We start from the raw sequence: 22109 nt of genomic DNA, 5'->3' as shown, positions 1-22109 counted from the left end.
AATACATTAACGATACATTAAGATACAGGTCGTTTTAAAAACCAAATGAAATAATAACCTATAGTTAACTTAACAATTATAAAAAATAATAAAGCATAATGTCTTAATAGTTTTTTTTTTTACTTTTATAATACTATTATTTGGCTGTAAATAATCTGATTGGCTGCTGGTTTGAGGCCTCGTTTGATTGGTCCTAATTCTGACCAATCGGTAATAGGCGGGTAAGATTCAAAACAACAATGGCGGCAGAGCGAGGTGTCGCGTAAGTATTCAGTGTGGATTTTCATTACGAGCAAAAACTGGCTTTATTTACCGAACTTGAGTAACGGCAAGTCTTACCACTCAATACCGGTGTTTGTCGTTTAATGTTTTTTGTCACAGCGTGTACCTAAAAGCTTTATAGTCCGTTAAAGTGAACCGTTAGGTTAAAACGCCGAATAGGTTAAAACGCTAGTTAGCTACATAGCTAGGTTACCTAGCCTCTCTGTTAAGACAGAGCTAACACTAAACTACTAGCCTAGTAAACTACTGTAAGCCTCTATTAAGTTACCAACTGGCTATACTCACTTTTCATATCGAAACCTTCCTAAAATAACGTATTTTTCCACGTTTTTCAGGAAACCTAACAGTTATTATGGCTATTTTAAAAAGCGCAATGGTTAAAGAGGATAGTTTAGCATACAGTCGAACAGAAGAATCAACCAGAAACCTTAATAAAATCAATAAAATATTGATTAAAAAGACAAAAACAGTTAACATTTTAACAGCAAAAGGTTGTAGAGCATATAATAATAATAATAATAATAATAATAATCCATTTTATTTCATAGGCACGTTTCTGGCACTCAATGAAAAAAACAGGCAGAGGGTAACTTATAGTCAGTTGAAATTAGGAGGATGATCTGAGTGAGCGAAAGGGAGTAGCAACATGGAAAAGATTTTAAAAATATAGCTTAGTGTGGAAAGATTGTGGATGGCCTTGAAAGTAAATAGTAGAATTTTTTACTTAATGCAGGGCTTAACCGCTATGTCTAAAACAGTTTAATGCATTTTACAGTAGAAATAAGAGGTTTTTAAAAAGACAAGAGAGAACACAGTTAACAAACCTGTCAAGTAAGCAGTTATTAAAAAAAAAATCTATTTTAGAAAAATAATCTCAATCAATGATTTTAATGCCACTGATAAAATGATAGAATAGCATAATAATGCATGAACACATTCCTTTTAATGTGTTCCTTTTGAAATATGAAATTGTATAAATATTATAAATAAATGTTAAATATTTTTTAAGGATTCAAGACCAATGTCTCTTGGCTAACCTTGCCAACTTACTGTTTTGCTAACTGTCTCTAACTGCAGATTACTGGAACAGACCAACCCTTCTCACCTGAAACCATGCGATTCCACAGAGGTGCAGGAAGCTGGAGAGGGAGAGATTATGACATCCTATTTAATGGTGAGCCTCCATTTAGGTAAATGTGAACAGTTACAAGAAAAATACATTGTACCTTTGTGTAAAGATCGCTTATACATACACACTTTTCTGACTACAACTCAGGTTTTTTTATATAAGTGTGTTTGTGTGTGATTGTGTATAGGACTGCAGGCGAAAACAGAAGCTTATGTGTCAGCAGCTTTGTGTGTTGGATGGTATGATGAAACTGCTGGCAGGTATGGAGTCAGCAGAACAGTTCCTGAATGAGCCATGTCCACCTCATCCAGGTAAAAATAAAACGTGTCTATGCACTCAAATTGCTAAATGGTTTACAGTTGCTGTTTCCTAATCTGAATATGCATGTTTTTATTTTATGTTTGATGTTATAAAATAAGAAATATTAAAGATATGCTAAAGTATATATGTATTCCTGTGAATTAATGGCATGTTCATTAGGGGCCGGTTTTGTATTTTTCTGTCTGCTTAAAAAGGTGGAGAGGCCCGTGCTGCGTGGAAAGCTTTGAAAGCTGACTATCAGCAGCAAGTTCAGGAAGTGGAGGGTCTAATACTCACGCTGGACGAGCGTATGAATGAACTGCACAGTAAACGTCAGAGACTGGAAGCTTTGCTGATAGCACTGGAGAAAAAAGTAATTTGACCCCATCATCGTGTCTAGATTATGAGTAAACTTAAAAGAAAAATAACATTACTGATCTCAAGCAATACTTACATGTGTAATCTGTTTCAGAAGGAGGAGTGCAAGGAAAAGGAAAGAACTGCAGCAAAACGGAAGCAGAGAAATGAAGTAAGCCTAGCTATATTATTTAGTCATTGTCCAGACAGCAGTATTCAGAGTACAGCATGCTCATTCCTTAATTCTCTAACAGGTTGTCGGTTGGTTTTGTATGTAGATTGTCGTAAACATGGCTTTGTGTTATCAAACAAGCTCACTCTCATACTTAATTGTTAACCCACAGATCCAGCTCAGTTTGCAGCTAGATGATTCTCTGCAGGCAGCCCAGAATGCTTTGAGAGCTTGTGAAAGGCGTCGTACTGAGCTCAAAGTTGAAGTTGAGGAGCAGCTGGCACGCTTGGCTGATTGGACATCTTATAGAGACAGGTAAGTGTCATCCCTGGAAAATGATCAAAAATCTGTGTGTGTTGAGGGGAAACAAAAACAAGAGAAATACAAGCAGATTTGAGTTAACAACAGATAAGTATAAACTACTAGGGAGCCAGACCTGAGTAGAAGTACAAGTGCACTAGAAGAAAAAAAGTAGAAGTAGAGTAGAAGTTGAAGTGTTCTTTAAGCTCCACACTTAAGTAAAAGTGCTAGTGGAAATAGGGGTGTGCCATATCATACCGTACCCACATTTTTGAATATCGTGAACGATATTATACCCTGAAATATCGTGCCATAACACTCCCCCCTAATTATCACATTAGGGTAGGACTTTTTTGCTGTTTTAAGCAAAAGAAAATTTCACACATTTCTCATTTCCTATTATATATCTACTAGAGACAGATTATATCTGTCCAGTATCACTCATTTTACTTCAATCCTGGATATATGGAGATATTTGGAGTGCATTATTAGTATCATGACATTTGGGATTATTGATTCTGTTACAAGTCTGCAAAAATTTTGTATTTTTTTTTTTTTAACTATCTCAGTTAGGGGTGTGCTGTATCATATCGTATACAATAATAAAATGTAGAAAAAGTGTAAAGTTTTGTTTTGTTGCAGTAGTGTATTTTTTTATTTTTTGTCATATCGCCAAGAGTACCGTTATCGCGATAATACCATGAAATATCGTTATATTATTTTAGGGCCATATCGCCCACCCTTAAGTGGAAGTATTCAACTATTTTTGTACTTAAGTGTTGCAAGTAGTTTATTGTGAAATATAGTATTAAAGGACGTAGCACTGCAAGTAAAAGTACAGTACTGCTTTATGTAGTTATTACAGAAAGCGGAGGGAGCAGCAAAATCTTCTTATAAAATCAGCTTGATCACTTGATTATGATGAAGAGCTTTTTTAAACCCAGTGAAGGTGCAGAGCATCTACTGCTCTGGCTTCATTAATAATGTGGGTTTGAAATGAGTTGTAATATTTTATTCTGTAATTGTAAGAATGCAGCACATAAAAAACTCAACGTATTTAAGTAAAAGTGAAAGTAGGTGAAAAAAATACTCTAGTAGATACAGATACAACATTTTAGTATTTAAGTATAGTGAAGTAGTTCCACTTCTCTCTAGCAACTTTTTTTCTTTGCCTTAAAGTAGGGAAAGCTCAGTCTGGAAGTGTGAAAGACACTGTCTGTTTATAACCTGTTAAGACTTAAGTAAAGTAGTGTATGTGTCTTAACATGTACATACTTTTGTGTAGTTTAGGTGTCCTAATTTAGTCCATAACTGTATTAAAGGTTATTGCTGTTTTCTCTTAGGTTGAGGGATGTAATAGCAGCCACTCAAGCTAATATGGAGTACAGGCTGCTGTCGGTCAGCCCCTCTGAGCTGTGTCTCGAGCTTGTGCCCCACTCTACCCAGCAGTCCCTGCAGCCTCTACGTCTCTCTGTCACTATGACCCCGAACGATGGCTTCAAACTCCAGGTACACTATTGGATGATTAGCATTCTGTAGAGTGATGGTAAAATGGTTTATTCCAAGTTTAAAATATAGAACCAGTAGCCAACCTTCCGATGTTCAATCCCTACAGGTGTTTCAGGGCACCGCAGGTCTATCAGAGGAGTCAGTAGAAGGCCCTGTTAGGCAGCTGAGTGCTGCTCTACTGGAGGTGATGCAGCGCTACATCAGTCAAGGAGAGATGCTTGCTGAGATCCAGGCTCTGCACTCCAGGTATACATTCTACAGTGCACTTCCTTGCCGTCTTTATTATGTAAGTGGAATAATATTTACACTATAGATACTAAATATTTTGTAGTTACTCGTGTACAGGGCTGCAGCGATTAGTCGACGTATTTGACAACTATAAAAATTTGTCGACACAGAATTTCATTGCCGATGCATCATTATGTACGATGGAGCTCACTACACCCTGTGAAAGAAGTAATGGACTCACAATCTTGGCTCGCTCTATGTGACTCCAAAAATAGATAAGGGACAAGAAAACAGCCATACTCACTGTTCATAAGCTCATTATACATTTAAACACATTTGCAGGGTTCAAATCTCCCATATAGTGACTTCTGTGGTCTCTGGAGTGATTGAGAGAAAGCAGACAGTGAGTTACCGGCAGCCAGGGTTGCCAGGTCCAGCAAAAAAAATCTGCCCTAAACCCTGGCCATCAGAAACTTAAATTAGCTCAATATCTAAGGTTGCCCCAGACATTAACAACACAGCATCTTTTCATTTTGAATAATTTGCATTTAAGGCTTTTTGGCAGCCCCAAATTCTCAGCCCAGTTTAGTGGGAAAAGTGCGAACCTGGCAATTTAGGTTACTGTGGCAATTCAAGATCGCAATGAAAAAGAAAATATTGATAATAAGTAAATAGGACTTTTTTGTGTCAGTAAAATGGTTACAAAAAACTTCCTCACAAAACATGATCAAATTCAAGGTAATATTGCCTGTTAATATTTATATCTTAATTAAAGACATTTAAGTTGAATTTCCTAAAAAAAAAAAAAGAATAAATATCTGACATGTGTTAATGTCTCCTATAACTTACTTTGTAATTTTATATGGGTATATCAATTATCAGGGCCCTAAAGGTTTATCTGTCAGGATGCCGTAAAACATGCATTGGCTCGGGAGCTTCACCAGTAAGAAATACAAATGGAGGGAATTATAAAAATCTTCAGATTTAATTGCAGCCCTTCTGCTGAATCATAAGGTTTTTAATAATCAGTCTCAATTTAATGGACTAAAGGCATAAATTAAGCATGAGTTTGACTTGCATGACTAGAAGGCAATGTTCTTTTGCAGTGGATGTGATATTTTTGTATCTAGATGATTCCAATATCCAAGATTTTTTTTTTAAATACCATAATTAAAATATTATTACCGTAATAAAATATTTCTGTAGATGTTCTACTGACATAATTCCATATGTAAAATGTCTAGCATTGTCACATATGGTAGTCAAGTGGCTAGGGTAGGATACAGTTTTGGCTTTGTTCATATCTTTTTGCCTGAATATGACATTCTGATTTTTTTTTTTGCTCAGGGCAGTGTGCACTTATCAAATCTAATCTTTTCAATATGAGTTGATTTAAATATGTGGTCTTAGATCAGATGTGTATACAATTTATTAGCATGCTACTTAAATGTGAAAATTGTTTTTCAGGTATGCCATTGACTGGTGCCCAGCTAAGCGGCTGCTAATCTTCCTGAAGTCTGCCACCACAGTGTGTCACCTGGAGCTGGGAGAGGGTTACCCGTCTGCAGGGAGAGCCAAACTACTTTCTGTACGCAAAGACGGCAACCTGCTGGATCTTGCCACACTGCAGGTAAACATAAGGGAGATATAAAATGATGTGTTTTGTTGTAATGCAATGAAATAATGAAACTTATTCAAGTTATCAATTAAAATATCAGCATCCTTCTTAATGGCTTTTTGGTGTGGATGTAATTCAACACAATAGTTGTGGCTCATTTTACTCTATATAATCATGGACAGCATGGTTTAGTACAAGATTTGAACAACAGAAAAAAAAGAAGGAAAACCATCAAGTACATATTTTTATTTATTTTGAGCTGTCAGTCATGGAATATACAGTTTGTTTCAGCTAGAGCTATAAAGTCTACCCTGAGGTTATTAATACAGTGTGTTAAGCATTCACAAAAAAATAAACATTCCCTGTTTTTATTAGATACTGTAGTGCAGGTAAGTACTTGATTAAATATTTTCTTCAGCACATAATTACTTGTAACAGCAAGAATATGTGGACAGTACCTTATATGTACACCATGATTCCATTCGATTCCAGTCTGTACAAATGATAAAATCCAATGCTTGGTTCAACCTGCAGCCAGGCTAGCTTCATTCCCTCCCAGACCTTCCAAGTGTCTCAGACGGCCTTTATTGAGTTTACAGAGCATTCTAAAGTACCAGAAGCATTTTCCACTGATTTCTCCATTATGCTTAGTTCGTCTAGTAAGTGTATTCTTTTTTTTACCAGTCAAATTGCAGTACCAGAGCCCAGTTTTGTTTTGTTTGCTACTGAGACAAGCCAAAGCTTCTACAGTCCAGTCCTTGATCATTGAGCTGCTGTGAGACAGTATGCATGCTCTGGTGGCAATTATAAAAAGTGAACGATAATAGGCTGGTTTGTCATTGAAACGTATGGGATGGGCAGTGCTGCATGTCATATTGCTATTTTTGAGAAAAGTAGAACTGTCCAATCTTTTCTACAGTGATCAGTTGAAACACCGTTTTTAATGCAATTAGTTATAATAAATGAATGTGCATGAATCAGATTGCACATGGTGTGTGATCAGTGCACTGATCAATTGTTCTGATTCCAGCCTCCTGTGGTGAATCCTGTGCTAACAGACTGGCTTGAGTTCCTCTCCTCCAATCCGGATTTTTGAGCACCAACTTCAGTTCCAGTCAAGGCAGGTGGAGAAGGGTCCTCAGCACCGAATAGAGTCTATTCAAATAAATCTAAAACAGACAATGAGTCAATTGTGTTAGTGAATACTGAAATTAACTATTTCTTTGTCTGTATGTGAAAAATTTCTAAGTGTTCATATTTCATGATTCTAAATTAACAGTCTTGTTTCATTTGTCTTGTCTTGTTTGTATTTCTGTATGTGTCTGTATGTTATTATTGTTTCTGTGTGTTTTTCCTGTATAATAAACTCATTTATATTGGGGGGAAAATGTCCGGCCTTTGACTGTTTAAAATATCACATGACTAAATATATAACTAGATTAAATACAGTGTTAGCTCAATAAATCAAGTTTTTGTTTCAATATTTATAATTTCAGTGAGTTACTGTACAGCTTTTTTAAAATGGAAAAAGTCTAAAGGTTTATGTTAGTGTTTTGTTTTTAAAGTAAGTATATAGTACAATATAATGCTGCTGCTTTTTAATTATCAAGAAAATATAAAATGTATTTTAAATTGATATTTTCTGTAGATTTGTATGTCTTCTAGCAGTAATAATCCAAAGAAAATACATTTAAAATTGTTAAATTTAAATTTAAATGATAGTGTTCGAGACACAGATTTGTATTATTGGTGCCAATCCCTTACAAAAAAGTTGTATTATTCAAAACAATATTCTGTGAATAATCATGAATAAAATCATGATTACATTTTTTTAAATGCTGGTACTTAACTATATTTTTGGGAAGGGGTGATAATGGGGATTTGAACCTGGCATACTAGATTCTTTTTTTTTTTTTACTGTATTATAGTATAGCAGGGTAGTTTTTAAACTAGAATATTGTAATTTTTGTAATAGTTACTGAGTTAAACTGAGAGTTAAATGGAGAAAAATAAAAAACTGGTGTAGCTCCATATTCCACATTCAACAGCGTGAAAAGAGGAAACGTGTGTGTGTGTAAGACCACTCAATATAAGAGAAAAAGAGCATGAACTTCAGCATAAATAAAAAGTAATATATGTTCTATACGTATACATTCTATAGCAGTATGCATTGCTATTTTTTATCACTAAATAAAACTATTAACGCATCACCAGGCTCTGTAAAATTTGTCACTATTAATTTGTGTAAAAAAAAAAAAGTTTCCAGATAAACTAATGTTGACAGCCCTATTTTTTTTTTCATTCATAAAGGCATCTAAAAATAAAATAATGAACAATCATAGTAATTAAAAGGGAGAAATTGTTAATGAATGATTATTTTATTGGAAAAATTCACTGTTTGGAGATGCAAAATAATATTTACTTACACCACTAGGGGGCAGAACACACCAAAAAATCATAGTAAAAAGTGATTTAAGATCACTGGTCGCAGTTCTGAAAAGTATACTGGGCACATTTTGTTCTTTTTTTTTCAGATCTAGTACTGAACTAACTCAAACTTTTATACCAAGCTTTTTGTGTGTTAGGTGTAATATGGTGGTGAGTAAATGTTTTTATATAAGATACTGAAATTTTAAAATGCATTAGAATAATTAGACTAAACAGTTTAATACACTGTTTTGTTTTATATTTGCTGCACTATATTAAACATGACTAATTATCCTGTCCAGGACATGCATGTTATTACTACTTCTACTAAGTTGCACACATTGCAGATGGAGATGTAGGTGCAAATGTCCTGGTACCCACACAGAGCTTGCATACTCTCTTTGACACTTATTGTTGCTGAATGTGATCACATCATCTCTGCAGTGCTCCATAATGTATTAGAAAGTCTTTGGTGGACTTTAGTGACAGTTACTCAAACAAAAGTAGGATAAACTCTTTATAAAAAATAAAATCTCCTCTCTATATAGTATTTGGAGAAAGGTATAGTACTTTCAGTGGAAGTCTCTGTAAAATGTTACGCCAGGTCATTTTTAAACACTTCTATTGATCCATTCTATTGACATATTTAATTAGTCACAATCTGAGAGATAGAGATGATTGTATACATTTTAAACATACATTTTTTTAAATACATGCTCCAGTTTATGTACCATACTGTACTTTCTCATCATATATGGAAAACTCAGAACTCTGAACCACTAGGAGGCAGCACACACCTCTAAAAGCAGCACTGTGTAAACTATTTAACCAGTAAAAGTCAGTGACTTAACAGAGGTTAGATAACACTTCAGAGCCCCATTGTGTTTATAGCTTCAGGATTGGCTGGTTGTCCTGTACTCTTCCAGTTTATGAGCATACTCTATATGATTATATAAAGGAAGTTACAGGGTGCTCTTCTTCAGTCTGTCCTGTCTGTTCTGTCTCTTTCTCTGTCGTTCTTCATTCATTTTCCCATCCATTCATTCATTGATGTTTTTTTTTTTTTTTGCTTACGTTTGTCGTAATGAAATGTACAGCAGATCAAGCTCATGTTGGTTGGTATTTGTCCTCATTCCCCAGTCTCAGTCTCAGTCACAGCCACAGCCACTCCACACCTTAAACTAGAAAGACTCTCTCAGTGGTGCTCACACCCTCTCAGCTCTGCTGGGCAGGAGCTTAGCTCCCATTGGCTGGCAGAGATGTGAGGCCTTCTCCAGAATGGGCCAATGAGAGGAGGCTGTGAAAAGTTGGTTATGAGGGCGGATTGACCCAATTCTGCAGTCCATGTGTGAGGAGGAGAGGAGAACCTCTTCACTTCCTCCGTCACGTTCGCTCCTGTTCTGTGAGCAGTGGGAAGGGGACGGGCTCTGCTGTGCGCTTTGGTAATCCTGCTCATAGATCAGGTTTCTCGTCTCCGGGAAAATTAATGAAAAGTAAGACAGAGTGGGTGGTGATGGTTTTCAGCCTCTTACGAAACAGAGTCCTTGACTTTCAAGCAAAGCAAAGCAAAAAAAAGGTCATTTTACTGAATTACAGTGCGGCACCATAGTTACCTGATTAGTGTTTGTTAGGTCACTGTGACCTTGCTGAGCTGCTGAACATCTTTTCCACTGGCTCATGGCCGTTTCTGTTTGAACTGTTTGATTGCTGTACTTGTTGCACTGATTCTTGTTCTTGATCTTTTTCTTAAAGACTACGTTCTCTAGTCTTGAGGTACCTTTCTATTGATCTTTCTTATACTTGTATGTATGTATTTTTCGCTCTATAAAAAACACCAAAGTATAAGGCGCACGATCAATAAACATCTATTTTCTGGTCTATTTTCATACATAAGGCACAATGGATTATAAAGCGCATTATGCGACACTAGCAAGGAACAGAGGTGTCACCATGTTTTTTTTATTTTATTTCAGCAGGTCTAGCTGCTGGGTGGGGGTAAAGCTAAGCTAAGTAAACAAAATTGTAATTCTTAAAAAACATTTTTTTTTTCTGAAAACTGTATTTGGGTGAGTAAAGCACTTCTGTTTGTTTACAGTAAGTTAAGATTTCCATATATTTCCTCTAAGGCTGGGTGCGGGTGCATTAGCATTAGCGGCTAACTGCTAGGGCTAGCCACGGTTAGCTCTAGTAAATGCCGCCTGACAGCGGCACCCTGAGGAACCCTGAGCAGGCTACAGACTGATAATACTCACCTCTGAACAGCAAAAGGGATTAGTGTGGTTAGTGGCTAATGCTAATGCTGCTCCAGCAGTGCTAGCCGGGGATAGTAGCAGGCTAGATGCTTATATATTCACCTCTGAACAACAAAAAAGCTAGCTGGCTATTTTTGTTCTGTGGAGCAGGTAATCACTAAGCTTCTGTAGCTAGCTGGGTTAATTATCACAGCCACAGCTGTTTACTAGCTTGGGAGCAACTTGTGTGACAGAAACTAAAAGTCTATATTAAGCAGTTTTGGAGATGTTCTAACTCAATTGTCTGCCCATCACAGAGGCCCTCGGCAGAGTGCTTGCTGGCTATTATATCCAACCCCTTGCCACTGTAGATGAAGATAATTTTTTTCAGTTTACCCACCAGTGATGCTAATGTTATGTTTTATTAGTATATTACTTAACAGATTAATGTTATTAATGTTATCTTCCCTGCTGTAAGTGATTTCTATACGGTTCAGGTTAACCACAAACAGGCAGTTTAAGGAACCACCCCAAGGCATTGGGTAAAGGGTGGAGGCTGGATGATGATCAGCTATGCTTACATAGACTAAAGTCATGTTCAAGAGCTTAAGGCTTACCCACATATGTCCGATCCTGAGAAGTGATTTATTAGTGTTATTGTAGTGTGGTTTTTTTTCTTCTTCTTCTTGTTTATTATTAATAATATTACAACTGTGTTTAGAGTCCTAACACATCCTGCAGTTTTTGAGATACTGAGGTCTGAACTGATCTGGAATAGTTTGCTTGTATACAGCTTTTAAATAAGCACAATTTTGCAAAATCTCCAAACAATCTTTTTTTTTTTTTTTGCCAAAAAAGTGCACTGCAATGTGTCCATAAAACTTTAACCCCAAAATTTCCAATTTCTCTAAACATCACATTTATATATGGCCACCATATTTGGCACAATCATAGATCTATTAGTGCAGTTTTGTGTTTTTTTTGTGTGTGTGTTTTTTTTTTTTAATAAATCTTACGTAAAGCCACAGTAAATCTATTTCCATACAAATTAAATAGTGGAATGTTCAGAAATGGTGTAACAACGGGAACATATCCCACAAACTAGCTTAGAGAACCATTTTATCTGTGTATGGAGGAGCTTTTGGAACAGTAGCTGAAAGCCACATATCAAAAACCTAGTAACACTTTACCAACATCTTAGAAACCACTTAGAACCACCTAGCAAAAGCTATACTGTAGCAACACCTTAGCTATCACCTAGCCACACCGCACTAATCAATAGATAAAGCATAATATCACCTAAGCTAGCTCTACCATAGCACTATCATAGTTACTAACACTCATAGTTACCAGTCACTTAGCAACACATTAGCAACATCTTAGTAACTAACACCTATAACATAGCAACATCTTAACAACCACTTAGCAACACAGTAGCAAGACCTTAGCAATTAAACCCTATACTCCTGTACTACTTAGCAGCATCTTCACAATTTTATAGCAACACCATAGCACAGATATGGAAGTAAAACAGTGTCACCAGATTTTGAATTAGGCTGAGCTGCAGTCACACTCACAGCTTCTGCAGAAACCGCACTCTAGTTAAATTCTGGTTTGATATTTACATAATTTGTTCAAATTAAGCTTTTTGATAAAAAAGTTTAAGCCGAATCCTTTTTTTTTAAATGCAATGTTTTATTTTAATGCTTTTACAGCCAGGCTGAGATTATTATGAAATCTGTCCTCGACCTTCAGCGATTTACTAGGTTTAGGACTTGACCTTCATGCAAAATTGCTGGCTCTCTTCTGAAAGACTGTTTTTGCCCCGCTCACAGTCACTGTCTGTACCCGTCCTGGTACTATTTTAAGAGGTGCAGGCTTTGTTGAAACCTTGGTCTGTTGAAAGATGACAGAATCAGGGCATTAACGCTGAACAATGGCAGAGCAGGCGGCTTATTTCAATATCATAAAGGGTGAATGAAGACACTGATGTCATATAGCACATGTTCATGACTTTAGAATTGTTAATATATATTTTAGTAACCTCTGTGGTTTGTTTATTCGAGTGTCACTGTTGTCTTTTTTTATAATTTATAAATTGCACTAGTAATGCTCAGGTAAGGACAAGCGTGTGCCTCCTCCTATACATGAAGTCAGACCCCTACATCTCCTTAGAAGTGATGTGGACAAATAGCGCGATCTGCCCACCGAGAATAAGGAAGGCTTATTGTGCTCCCTCGGACTCCAGCTGCTGATGGCAAGTACTGTTGTGGGTTTATTGTCTTAAAAATTATTCAGTTTTAGATATAGTATATCTCATAAATCACATATTAAATAATACTTAATGAAAAAGGCTTAGTTGTAGGAAAATGATGGTACAGTTTCTACATATGTATGGATTAGATTTCTAGAACACGCTGACTTTTACTGCCCTTTTTTTTTTATTTAGCATTTTTGTGCCTATTGATCCACCCTCAGTATATGCTGTACAAGGTATATTTTCTATTTATTTTGTTACTGTTATTCAGAGTGATCTGGTCAGGGTTGTTGGCACATTAGGTATGCAATGACATGCTTCATGTCATTAGAAATGAACTAATGTAGTATTGTGTCTCATGACTTTTGCTATGTCTTACGGAAACTAAAGAATGCTTCACTGACCTGTGGGATATGTGTGTGGGGCCTCCTGTACTGCATGTAGATATGAATTCTTCATGTTACTCACTTGTCTATTTGCACTGACAATTCTAACCACATTCTGCCAGTCGTGATCATTACCACCCATTGAACTGCACTTAACACTAGGTGGTAATGACTTCTTTGTTACAGTCTTGATACCCACATGACACATTGTATTGAGGAATATTAAATGCTCGCTTAACTGTATGTCCTATCCATCTGGCAGCCACTATTAGAGCTCTCTCAGCAATTTTGTTTTCTTTCATATGGCCTTGCCATGATCACACTGGTCAGTGTTCAGCCTCTCTCACAACCGGAAACAGTTGTGGGAAATCACAAACTTTCTCCTAAAGTAACACTGTATTTAATCAAATTAATGTATTAACAATATGTTAAAGAATGGAGCACTAAATATCCCTGGCTGGAGAGTATAGCAATTCAGTTTATCAAGAAAAAGGACAAGTTACACAAGTTTCAAGAAAAAAAATCTTTATGATGTAAAACACATCTGAAATACATGTCTGAATATTGTTCTATAATATGCATACACTCGACATCTTATACATTTGTGCCCACATATAACTTTGCATTGAGTGTTTAGACTTTACAAAAAAATATATATTTATATATAGAATATATTATACATTTTAAAACATTTCAAGTATGTATAGATTTATGCCTATTTACACATTTTTACAAGTCACAGGGATGTATTTACAGGTGGGATAAGTTTTCTCATGTTTTCTGTCCTTAACATTACTGATAACAAGAACCAGGTCACTGTTTCGAGAGTGTGTCTCGCAGCCTCTTGGAGGAACCCAAGCCTGACTGAAGCAACTGTCCCATAATAACCTTTACTGTCCTCTTTCACAGCCTTCTCACTGCAGGAGGCATTGTTTCACGTGTTCCCTATGGCTTGTCCTTGTGGACAGGAAGTCCAAGACTTTCAAGGTTGAATCTTTGAGTCCATGCCTTGCATCATCCTTCAGTGGGGTTGAAACTTCAGGGCAAGTGTGGCTGATGAATTAAAACTGTCCAAAAACTTTGCATGGTCATTTGACCACTATGATAGCACTTGGTGCTGGTGTGTCCCTTCAGACTCTTTAATGTTCATGTCTTTGAGCACCATCATTGCCAGTCAGCTGTTTGGTGGGGAACTCTTGAAAGGAGCACCAATGCTCGTGTTGCAAAGCCTTTCGTTAAGCCCACCAACGCTACCCATTAACTCTGACTGAGCTGGCTGGTGATTGCAGCACAGGGCAGTCCAGGGCCACTCAGTCAATGCGGAAAGACAGAAGCTTCTCGGAGTGCATGTTGTTGAGGGTGCGGAGGTCTGGCAGTTTGAGCAGCAGCTTGGTGAAACGTGAAGCATCAGCAGGAGCACTCTTGCTGACCAGTGCACGGAGGGCTCGGATCAGGCTCTCCTGCAGCATCTCCACTGAGTTGATGTTCTCAATGCCAGAGCGATCTGGAACATAGTTAATTAAAAAGAATAAACCTTTGTTCATGGCGTTGTTTTAAATGCAATAAATAATTATTGCTGCTTACAGGTGTTCATTTAATACTCAGAACAAAAAGATGCCTACCTGCAGATACCAGTACTACAGCAGTGAAGAGTCCCAGCTCCTCTGGAGAGAGCTCAAGAGCATTGAGTTTCTCACTGAAGTCAAACATGGTTCCCAACAGATCTCCCATGCCCATGTTCTTCAGAGCTTCTAGGCTGTAGGTGGTGCCAGAGATAAACGTTACAGTCTTCTCCTTAACATTAAACAGAGAGGCGAAACGCACCATCAGCACCTGTGGGGAAAACAGAGACAGAGTTTGAGAGATAGAACGGTTGACTTTTTAGTACGCAAAAATAGTATGAATACTCTTTAGTTAGAATCTAAGTAGTACTTTACAGCATTTATTAAATTGATAAATGGTCATGGGCATACCTCAAAGGTTCCAGCCTTCAGCAGCGTGACCTGATCATTTTGGGACAGGGAGCTGAAACCAGGGATGTGTTTGGCGAACTCTACCACTTCACGCACAGCTGGTGTGAAGCTTAGTGAGAAGTCTTCCCAAATCTCCTGTGGTGTCTTGTTAGGGTCTGCCTGAGGATGCATATTCATTGGGCAAGCCTGGAAATGAGACGATACACAGAAGAGAATGCAGTGCTTTAATATACCAGGCAAGTTTATAGAAAGCTCTTTAGAGTTTTCGATTCAGCATAACTCAAGGAAACTCTGGAATCACCTTGTATGAAACCAGTTCAAGATCTACAGTTTATGGACACTGAACTCACCAAAAGAATCTCCTTGCGGTTTTTCCACGGGCAGTTTTGTGACTGGACATTGTTGCTGGTCTCTTGACTCTGATGAACCCCGTACGAGTTGTTGTTGAGAAGGCGTCGCCCAATGTTTTGGTGTGGCAACCCGTGATGCTGCTGACTGGAGACTGGTGAGGATTGGAAGTGATGTCCATTATCAGATGCCATTTCAAAGCCATTGTGGTGAGGGGTAATGTTATTATTGTGACGGGTTGTATTGTGGCCATTGATGTGGTAGCCAGCTGAACAGCGATTGCCAATTTGGTCACTGATATCGACATTATTTTGGGGCCGTGGTACAGGGCCTAGCTTATCGTGAGCGTAGACAAAGGTCTCGCGGTGGGCTCGGGTGATAGCCATGATGGTACTGTCCACGCCAGGGCTGTGGCACAGTGGAGGGGAAGTGGCGATCAGAGGAGGGCTCTGAGCCGGCTGAGCCGGAGGGGAGGCAGGAGCCGGTGGGGAGGGGGAAGGAGGTATGGGCACAGCAGGAGGCTGAGGCTTAGGGGCCACGGTCAGACCTGGACAGGGCGATGAGGAAGAAGGTGACGTAGAGGACGGGGTCACGGATTTGAGACTAGCCATCTGGAATTCACTCTGCAGCTGATTGTTCACCATGTTATTCATGGCACTCTGCATCTCAGCCAGCATGCGCTGCTTTTCACGCTTTGGGATGCGTCCAAAACGGACAGCTGAAATAGAAGAATAGAGAATACATAATGTTAAAGCTTGCTTTAAAAAAATATATAATAATAATAATAACTTACTACTGTAGAATATTTTCAATATATTTGTGTTTGGTTTGACTTACCATCCCGAGACATGCCCACGGACAAGCATTTCTTGAAACGACACTGCTGACAGCGGTTGCGGTTGATCCTCATAATAGTGCAAGTCTCATTCTTCAGGCACTTTTTGTACTGGATGTTTTGCTGGATGCTCCGACGGAAGAACCCCTGTTGACAGCAAAGGAAATATTTCTCAATTTTTATGCTGTTACACAAAATTAAAAAAAAGAGATAAAAGGGTCCCATGTGATGGGATGCGAGTACATTGAATTCCTACCTTGCAACCTTCACAAGCATGGACGCCATAATGGAAACCTGAAGCTACATCTCCGCAGACTTTACAGAGCAGCACCATCCCATTGAGCTCTGATAGAAACAAGAAAGGAAAAACATTTTTTAGCCTATAAATTTATAAATCAAGCTACATCATAATTCTAGTGTGACTTAAATCAACAGGTGGTGCTCACTGTAACTCACTTGTAAGAGCCGCAACTGATTTGTTGGGTGAATTGCGTGCGTTGGTGCCTTCATCACGACCCCTTGGGGATCCACCAGAGCAGGAGGAGTTCCCATCCTCACCAGAGCCAGAACTGCTGCTGCTGCTGCTACTGCTGGTGTACATGCGGGAGGAATCTTGGGAGCCGTTGGGTGAAGGCGGGAAGGATGAGCCGAAGAATTGCTGGGTCAAGGACTGTGAACTGCTGTTGGAATTCTCACTGTACATGGACACCGGGCTGGTGCGGTTCGGGGAGCCTCCGCATGAGCCGATGTATGAGATTACGCCCCCTGGTAAAGAGACAGAAGAGATAAATAGGTTTAGCTATGTTTTAAAAGCATACAAACACAGTCTTTTGTAGAGTATATTGTTCTGTATAGAAAAGGGGTAAAGTGGGAGGAAATTGTTTATCAAGACTTAAAAAAAACACCATTACAATTTTTCATCTCACTAGACAAGCTCAGACCACATCCCAATTTAAAAAATGTTCCCAAAATGATAGCATGTGGTTACGCAAGGAGCCACAGCAACATAGATGTAGACTTGGCAGCAGAGCAAGGGGAGGGAATCTGGATGTTTATAAAAACAGCCGCTGTCTAGGAACTGCTGCTCACTGCACAAGGCTATCTAGGGTAACTTTTTTTCTTTTAATGTTTATGATTGCAGTCAGGAGTGTCAAGCCACGTGTACAATTGACACCTGCCTTATCATCTTCCTCGTACATGCCAGTGTGGTTGGCTCATTCCTAAGTATGATTCAGATCCTGCCTGCTCTCTGTTTAGTATCACGGCACTGAACACGTGCAGGCATGTGTGTGAGCATACATTGTTTACGCTTACTGTAAAGGTTAGTCACAACCTGATTACTTCTATGGAAACTGCTGAGTCTTTTATGAATGCAGGACGCTTGACTCAAGTAGACCTGGTTGACCCCACACTGTTACAAACTTTGGAGTGCTTTGAGGAACATTTTCTTCTAAAAAACTTTTCTTAAAGTTTCCCTAAATCACATTAAAGGATTTCTCCACAGTGTTTAATTGAAGAACACCAAAAAGTTTTTTTCAGCAACTAATAAATTTAACAGTAACAACTTTTGTGGTTTTATCTTCAGGGTTTCTCCCACATTTTGCTTGCCCACATTTACAGTCTCTGGTGAATGAAGATCAAATGCCCTCACTTAGTTCCAAACTATGAACCATAATGCACAACAAAGTGTCCCTTATGTCTGTCCAGTACTGTCGCCCAGAACATTCCAAACCAGAGGCAGACAGCTCCAGAAATTATATAACCGCTGTACACTAGTACAAAAAGTCAAAGGGTCACTGTGTCAGGTGGAACCACAACAGAAACACGTGCAGTTCGCCTGTTCACCCACAGTTCTTTCACAACCCTACCCTATTTTCCTCGAAGTCCTTCCCTTTAAACAAACTCCGGAAAAAATCGGTTGGAACTTGATCTAAAACGCTTTACATTCTGTAGCACTACTGGGTGTTGCCTACTGTAGCCTATTATCAGTGTCTGTACTGTATTATACATTAGAACTATATATTTTTATTTACTTATACTTTTTATTTCTATATATAATAATAGTTTAGCATTTCTAGAACATTAACAATAGTAATGAAGTGTAATTCGTGTTTCATATTTTTTTTTCTGACTGACTGAGACACTCCGAAGGAGACTCGTGCGTTCGCACAGTGTCCCCGTGTAGGCTGGCTCGAGCGCATCATCCGTGCACGCCCCCTTTCCACGTGCGCCGCAGACATAAGGCTGCTCAACGAGACTGCCTGCGCTGGTCCCGCCTTCAGGACATTCAATCCAGCTGCACGTTTCTCATTTTTTATTTTTTTATATTCTCATCTTTTATTAGTTCATTTCCTTGACTTTGTCCTTTACTGAGGAGCGAATGCCACATCAAGGTCTGATCAAGACATGTATTACAAAGCCAGTGTACTGCACTAGGCTACTAATAAAAACACATGTACGAGTAGTTATATTGTCTACATTAAGCTATGCCCTGCTATAAAAAAAAATACAGCTGGTCATTCAGAGAAAACATACCCTATGGTGGTCAAGAGCTAGTTAACGAGCTAGCCTACCAACATAGTGTATGTTTTTTTCTTGTTGACCATTGTTATTTTTATAATTATTGTTAATAATAATAATATTAATAGTAGTAGTAGTAGTAGTAGTAGTAGTAGTAGTAGTAGTAGTATTAAGCTATTTGAGTGTTACTGGTTAGTCACTTTATATGTGTTTATTTCTATTTTCTTTGCTAGACTAAGGTCAGACCAAACGGGGGTAATATTTTCCCCCACAATTCTTTTTTTATATGGAACCAGTTTGGAAAATGCGCAGTCACACGGCAGGCTATGTCAAGAATGGCAGTATAAAACTTTAGAAATGTGACCACACAATTTATATTTGTGCGTATTTTCCACATGAGTCGGTTCGTCGATTAAGTATTTTTTATGTATTTATTGTGAAGTTAATAATTTATCTAGACTAGGATGTTTGCTGTCTGTTCGTATTCGTGTCAGAACACGAAAAAAGCACCAAGCAACCAACCAACCAAACGCCTCACACACATTTACACACATTGAAAAAAAACTGTTACGTTGACTTGGATTGATTTCATGTCCTAGTTTCAACGCGAACGTGGGTTAACGTGAGGTCCTGCCCGCGTCCCACTAGTCGCTACATGCCGGGCCAATCAGCGCGCGCACATGGCCTCGAGCCGCTACGTCACACGCCCAGGACTAGGCGGCGTTATGTAACACGCGCGCGGCGTGTACCAATGGGGGGAGGCGAGAGAGGCGGAATCAAAACAAAGCGCACATGGCCAGCTCTGGCGGTCCATGTGCACGCGGCAAGAAACATGAGGGCGCCGCGCGCCTGCATCACAGGGATGTCCGTCCACCTGACTCTGCTTTAACAGCATGACCTAGTTCCCCGAACTCAAGAACGCGAGAACACAGCGGCTTGAACTACCCCCCCCCCCCCAACCCACGACCCCCCTCCAACCCAACCCACTCGTGTCCATGACCCCCCTCCCCGGCAAAAGACGCCCACAAGCTTTATTAGACTATGATCTAGGCTACAGTAGCAGCGATTTTTTTGGGGAGGGGGGTTTAAGTCGAGACTGACGAGACTGACCCCAATAATGTAGGCTATAGTCTAAACTTGGGCTTTGATAGGCTATTTGTTTTAGTTTCCCTCAGGTTCAGCTTTGAAGTGCTAGAGTTTTAAGACCTGTAATTTACAGTAGCGTCTATGAATAAGCCTTTAAGAATGTCTTGTTGACATTTTTAAATTAAACTTAGAAGCATAATTGTGTCAGTTCAAAGCACTTTTAACCATGTTCGCTCGTAATTAGCATACTTTATATATATATGCAAAGTTGTCTATGCTGTAGTTTTTATTTTTACACTGTAGCTACACGACACTAGCAACAACTTTTATAGCAAAAGGGAATAAGACCCCAATGATCTCTAATTGCAATGCATGCAATTAGCTTACATTTAGCCTACAGTAGAAACTTGTAAATTATCTTGTCTTGTTCGTGAGACATTGCTTGAAACTTAAAATTTAACATAAAGCCAATTTGTCAAATGAATCTCAACACTGCTCGTTAATATAGCCTACATTTATTTTGCATATTTTACGGTTTAAACTTGCAGCAAAGTTTAAAAACACAGCAATAGATTAAATGCAATTAACTTACATACATTTACAGTAAAAAAAAAAAAAACAGCAGAAAAGTAAAAGCATGGAACCATGAGAAGGAAAGTGAAAAAGATGACAACTCAAGCAAACGCAAGCTGCGTCTCTGGAGGAACTCAGAAGGTAATTAGGATTCTTACCTGTGTTGTTCGTGTCCATCGTGGTCGTCATTTTGTCCTCTAGCACAGTCATGCAGGTGTGGATGAGAGGAGGCTGAACCCAGAGAAAGTGTGAATCTCTCTGAACGCAGTAGAGATCAGCTAGCTCTCCCTATCTCTCTCCAGTGCTTCCACTATAATAACTACAGTATATAATAAAGCTCTAGCTGAATAGGCACTGAATAAGTGTCTTGCAGAGATGTGTGCTGAACGCCGAGGCTTTGATCTATGTGATCTATATGAGACAGAATGACAGAGTGTTTGTTTCCGGCGAGCCGGTGCAGTGGTGCTCTCCCTCTCGTGGTCTCTCAGTGTGTGAGGAGCTCTGGCAGCACGGCCCGCTTTTGCTGCGCTTCTCTGGGCAGAGACTAAGGTACATGCGCGGACGATCTGCGCATGCGCGGCCGCTTCATCGTTCCTGCACGAGGCTAGAAATGTGTCCATGTGAACCTGGGGAGGGCCTCGTGGCCCAGTGACACACTTTCTCCCGGACACATTGCAGTGCATGGCTGTTTTTGAAAATCCCCACGCGAGCGAGACGCTGGGGCGCATGGGACTTGTAGTTCTTGGATTCGGATCTACATTTTAGCAAAGACTTGGTGGAAAAAAGTTTTTTGTGAAGTAGTTGAGTTTTGTTTAAGAGATAAAAAGATATGTTCATCATTTTTAACTCTTTATAATGTGCATCTTTAAATATGTGCTTGTTGTAAAGAGCTTGTTGTCTAAAGATCAATATAAAAATATGTAGGTATATAAAAGTTTTTCATTTAAAACCTTTGTTAGTGGTGATTCTAGAGTCTGCCTCTCCAACCAGCATTGATTACCATTATTCCACAAATAATCTGACACCAACAAAAATGTTTTTTGTTATTTTGAAAGTTCACTTTATTAATCATTTCAAAATATAAACATTAACATAATTTACAAAAATGTGTAATTCAACAACATTAATATGGTGAACAATACAAATCTTACAAACACAAAACAACAACAAACTCACTTCAAACAAATCTTTGACAGTAGTCTTCTGCTAAAAAAAGTTCGATATAGTTCAGCACAATGTAAAAATTCAGGGCACCCAAGGCTCATTGATACATTCCATGGAGACCCCATCTGCCAACTTACAAAACAGATACTCAGTGGCAGACACCACAGGAGGTCAGTGGGACATCTTCGGAGGTGAAAACATGGATGTTGAAGTTTTGGCAGGACATGGGACACAATATTAGATTGGAGCTGCTGAGAAGAACAAAATGCTACAACAATCAGTAGCCTTAACAGTGTCTGTGGATTTTTGTTATTACTTCATTGCAAGATGTGGTTTAAGGCAAGTTTTTGAAGTTCTTAAGTGATGGCATGAAGCTTTCTTTAACTGTAATGGGCATATGCTTCTAAAATCACA

At 38.7% G+C, this 22109-nt stretch overlaps 2 protein-coding genes across 2 annotated transcripts; one reads left to right on the top strand and one right to left on the bottom strand.

Moving 5' to 3' along the window:
* The first annotated feature begins 202 nt into the window (after positions 1 to 202).
* si:dkey-225f5.4 (ZW10 interactor) lies at positions 203 to 7378 on the top strand. Its single transcript, XM_007232227.4, has 10 exons — positions 203 to 262; positions 1360 to 1456; positions 1599 to 1722; positions 1927 to 2084; positions 2184 to 2240; positions 2413 to 2555; positions 3884 to 4049; positions 4156 to 4295; positions 5745 to 5907; positions 6926 to 7378. Exons 1-10 carry the CDS (start codon positions 240 to 242, stop codon positions 6989 to 6991), a joined length of 1137 nt encoding a protein of 378 aa, XP_007232289.2. The 5' UTR covers positions 203 to 239; the 3' UTR covers positions 6992 to 7378.
* A 6333-nt stretch (positions 7379 to 13711) lies between these two features.
* On the bottom strand, positions 13712 to 21056 carry nr1d1 (nuclear receptor subfamily 1, group d, member 1). Its single transcript, XM_007232226.4, has 8 exons — positions 20690 to 21056; positions 16809 to 17117; positions 16609 to 16697; positions 16355 to 16499; positions 15520 to 16235; positions 15170 to 15355; positions 14819 to 15029; positions 13712 to 14700 (listed from the first exon to the last, which is right to left on the bottom strand). The coding sequence occupies exons 1-8, from the start codon at positions 20739 to 20741 to the stop codon at positions 14507 to 14509; spliced, it is 1902 nt and encodes a 633-aa protein (XP_007232288.3). The 5' UTR covers positions 20742 to 21056; the 3' UTR covers positions 13712 to 14506.
* Between the last annotated feature and the right edge of the window lie 1053 nt (positions 21057 to 22109).

The sequence above is a fragment of the Astyanax mexicanus genome, chromosome 19, assembly GCF_023375975.1.
Source record: "Astyanax mexicanus isolate ESR-SI-001 chromosome 19, AstMex3_surface, whole genome shotgun sequence".
In the NCBI taxonomy this organism is placed as follows: Eukaryota; Metazoa; Chordata; class Actinopteri; order Characiformes; family Acestrorhamphidae; genus Astyanax; species Astyanax mexicanus.
Note: the sequence above shows the minus strand (reverse complement) of the source record. Positions and strands in the feature narration are given on the sequence as shown.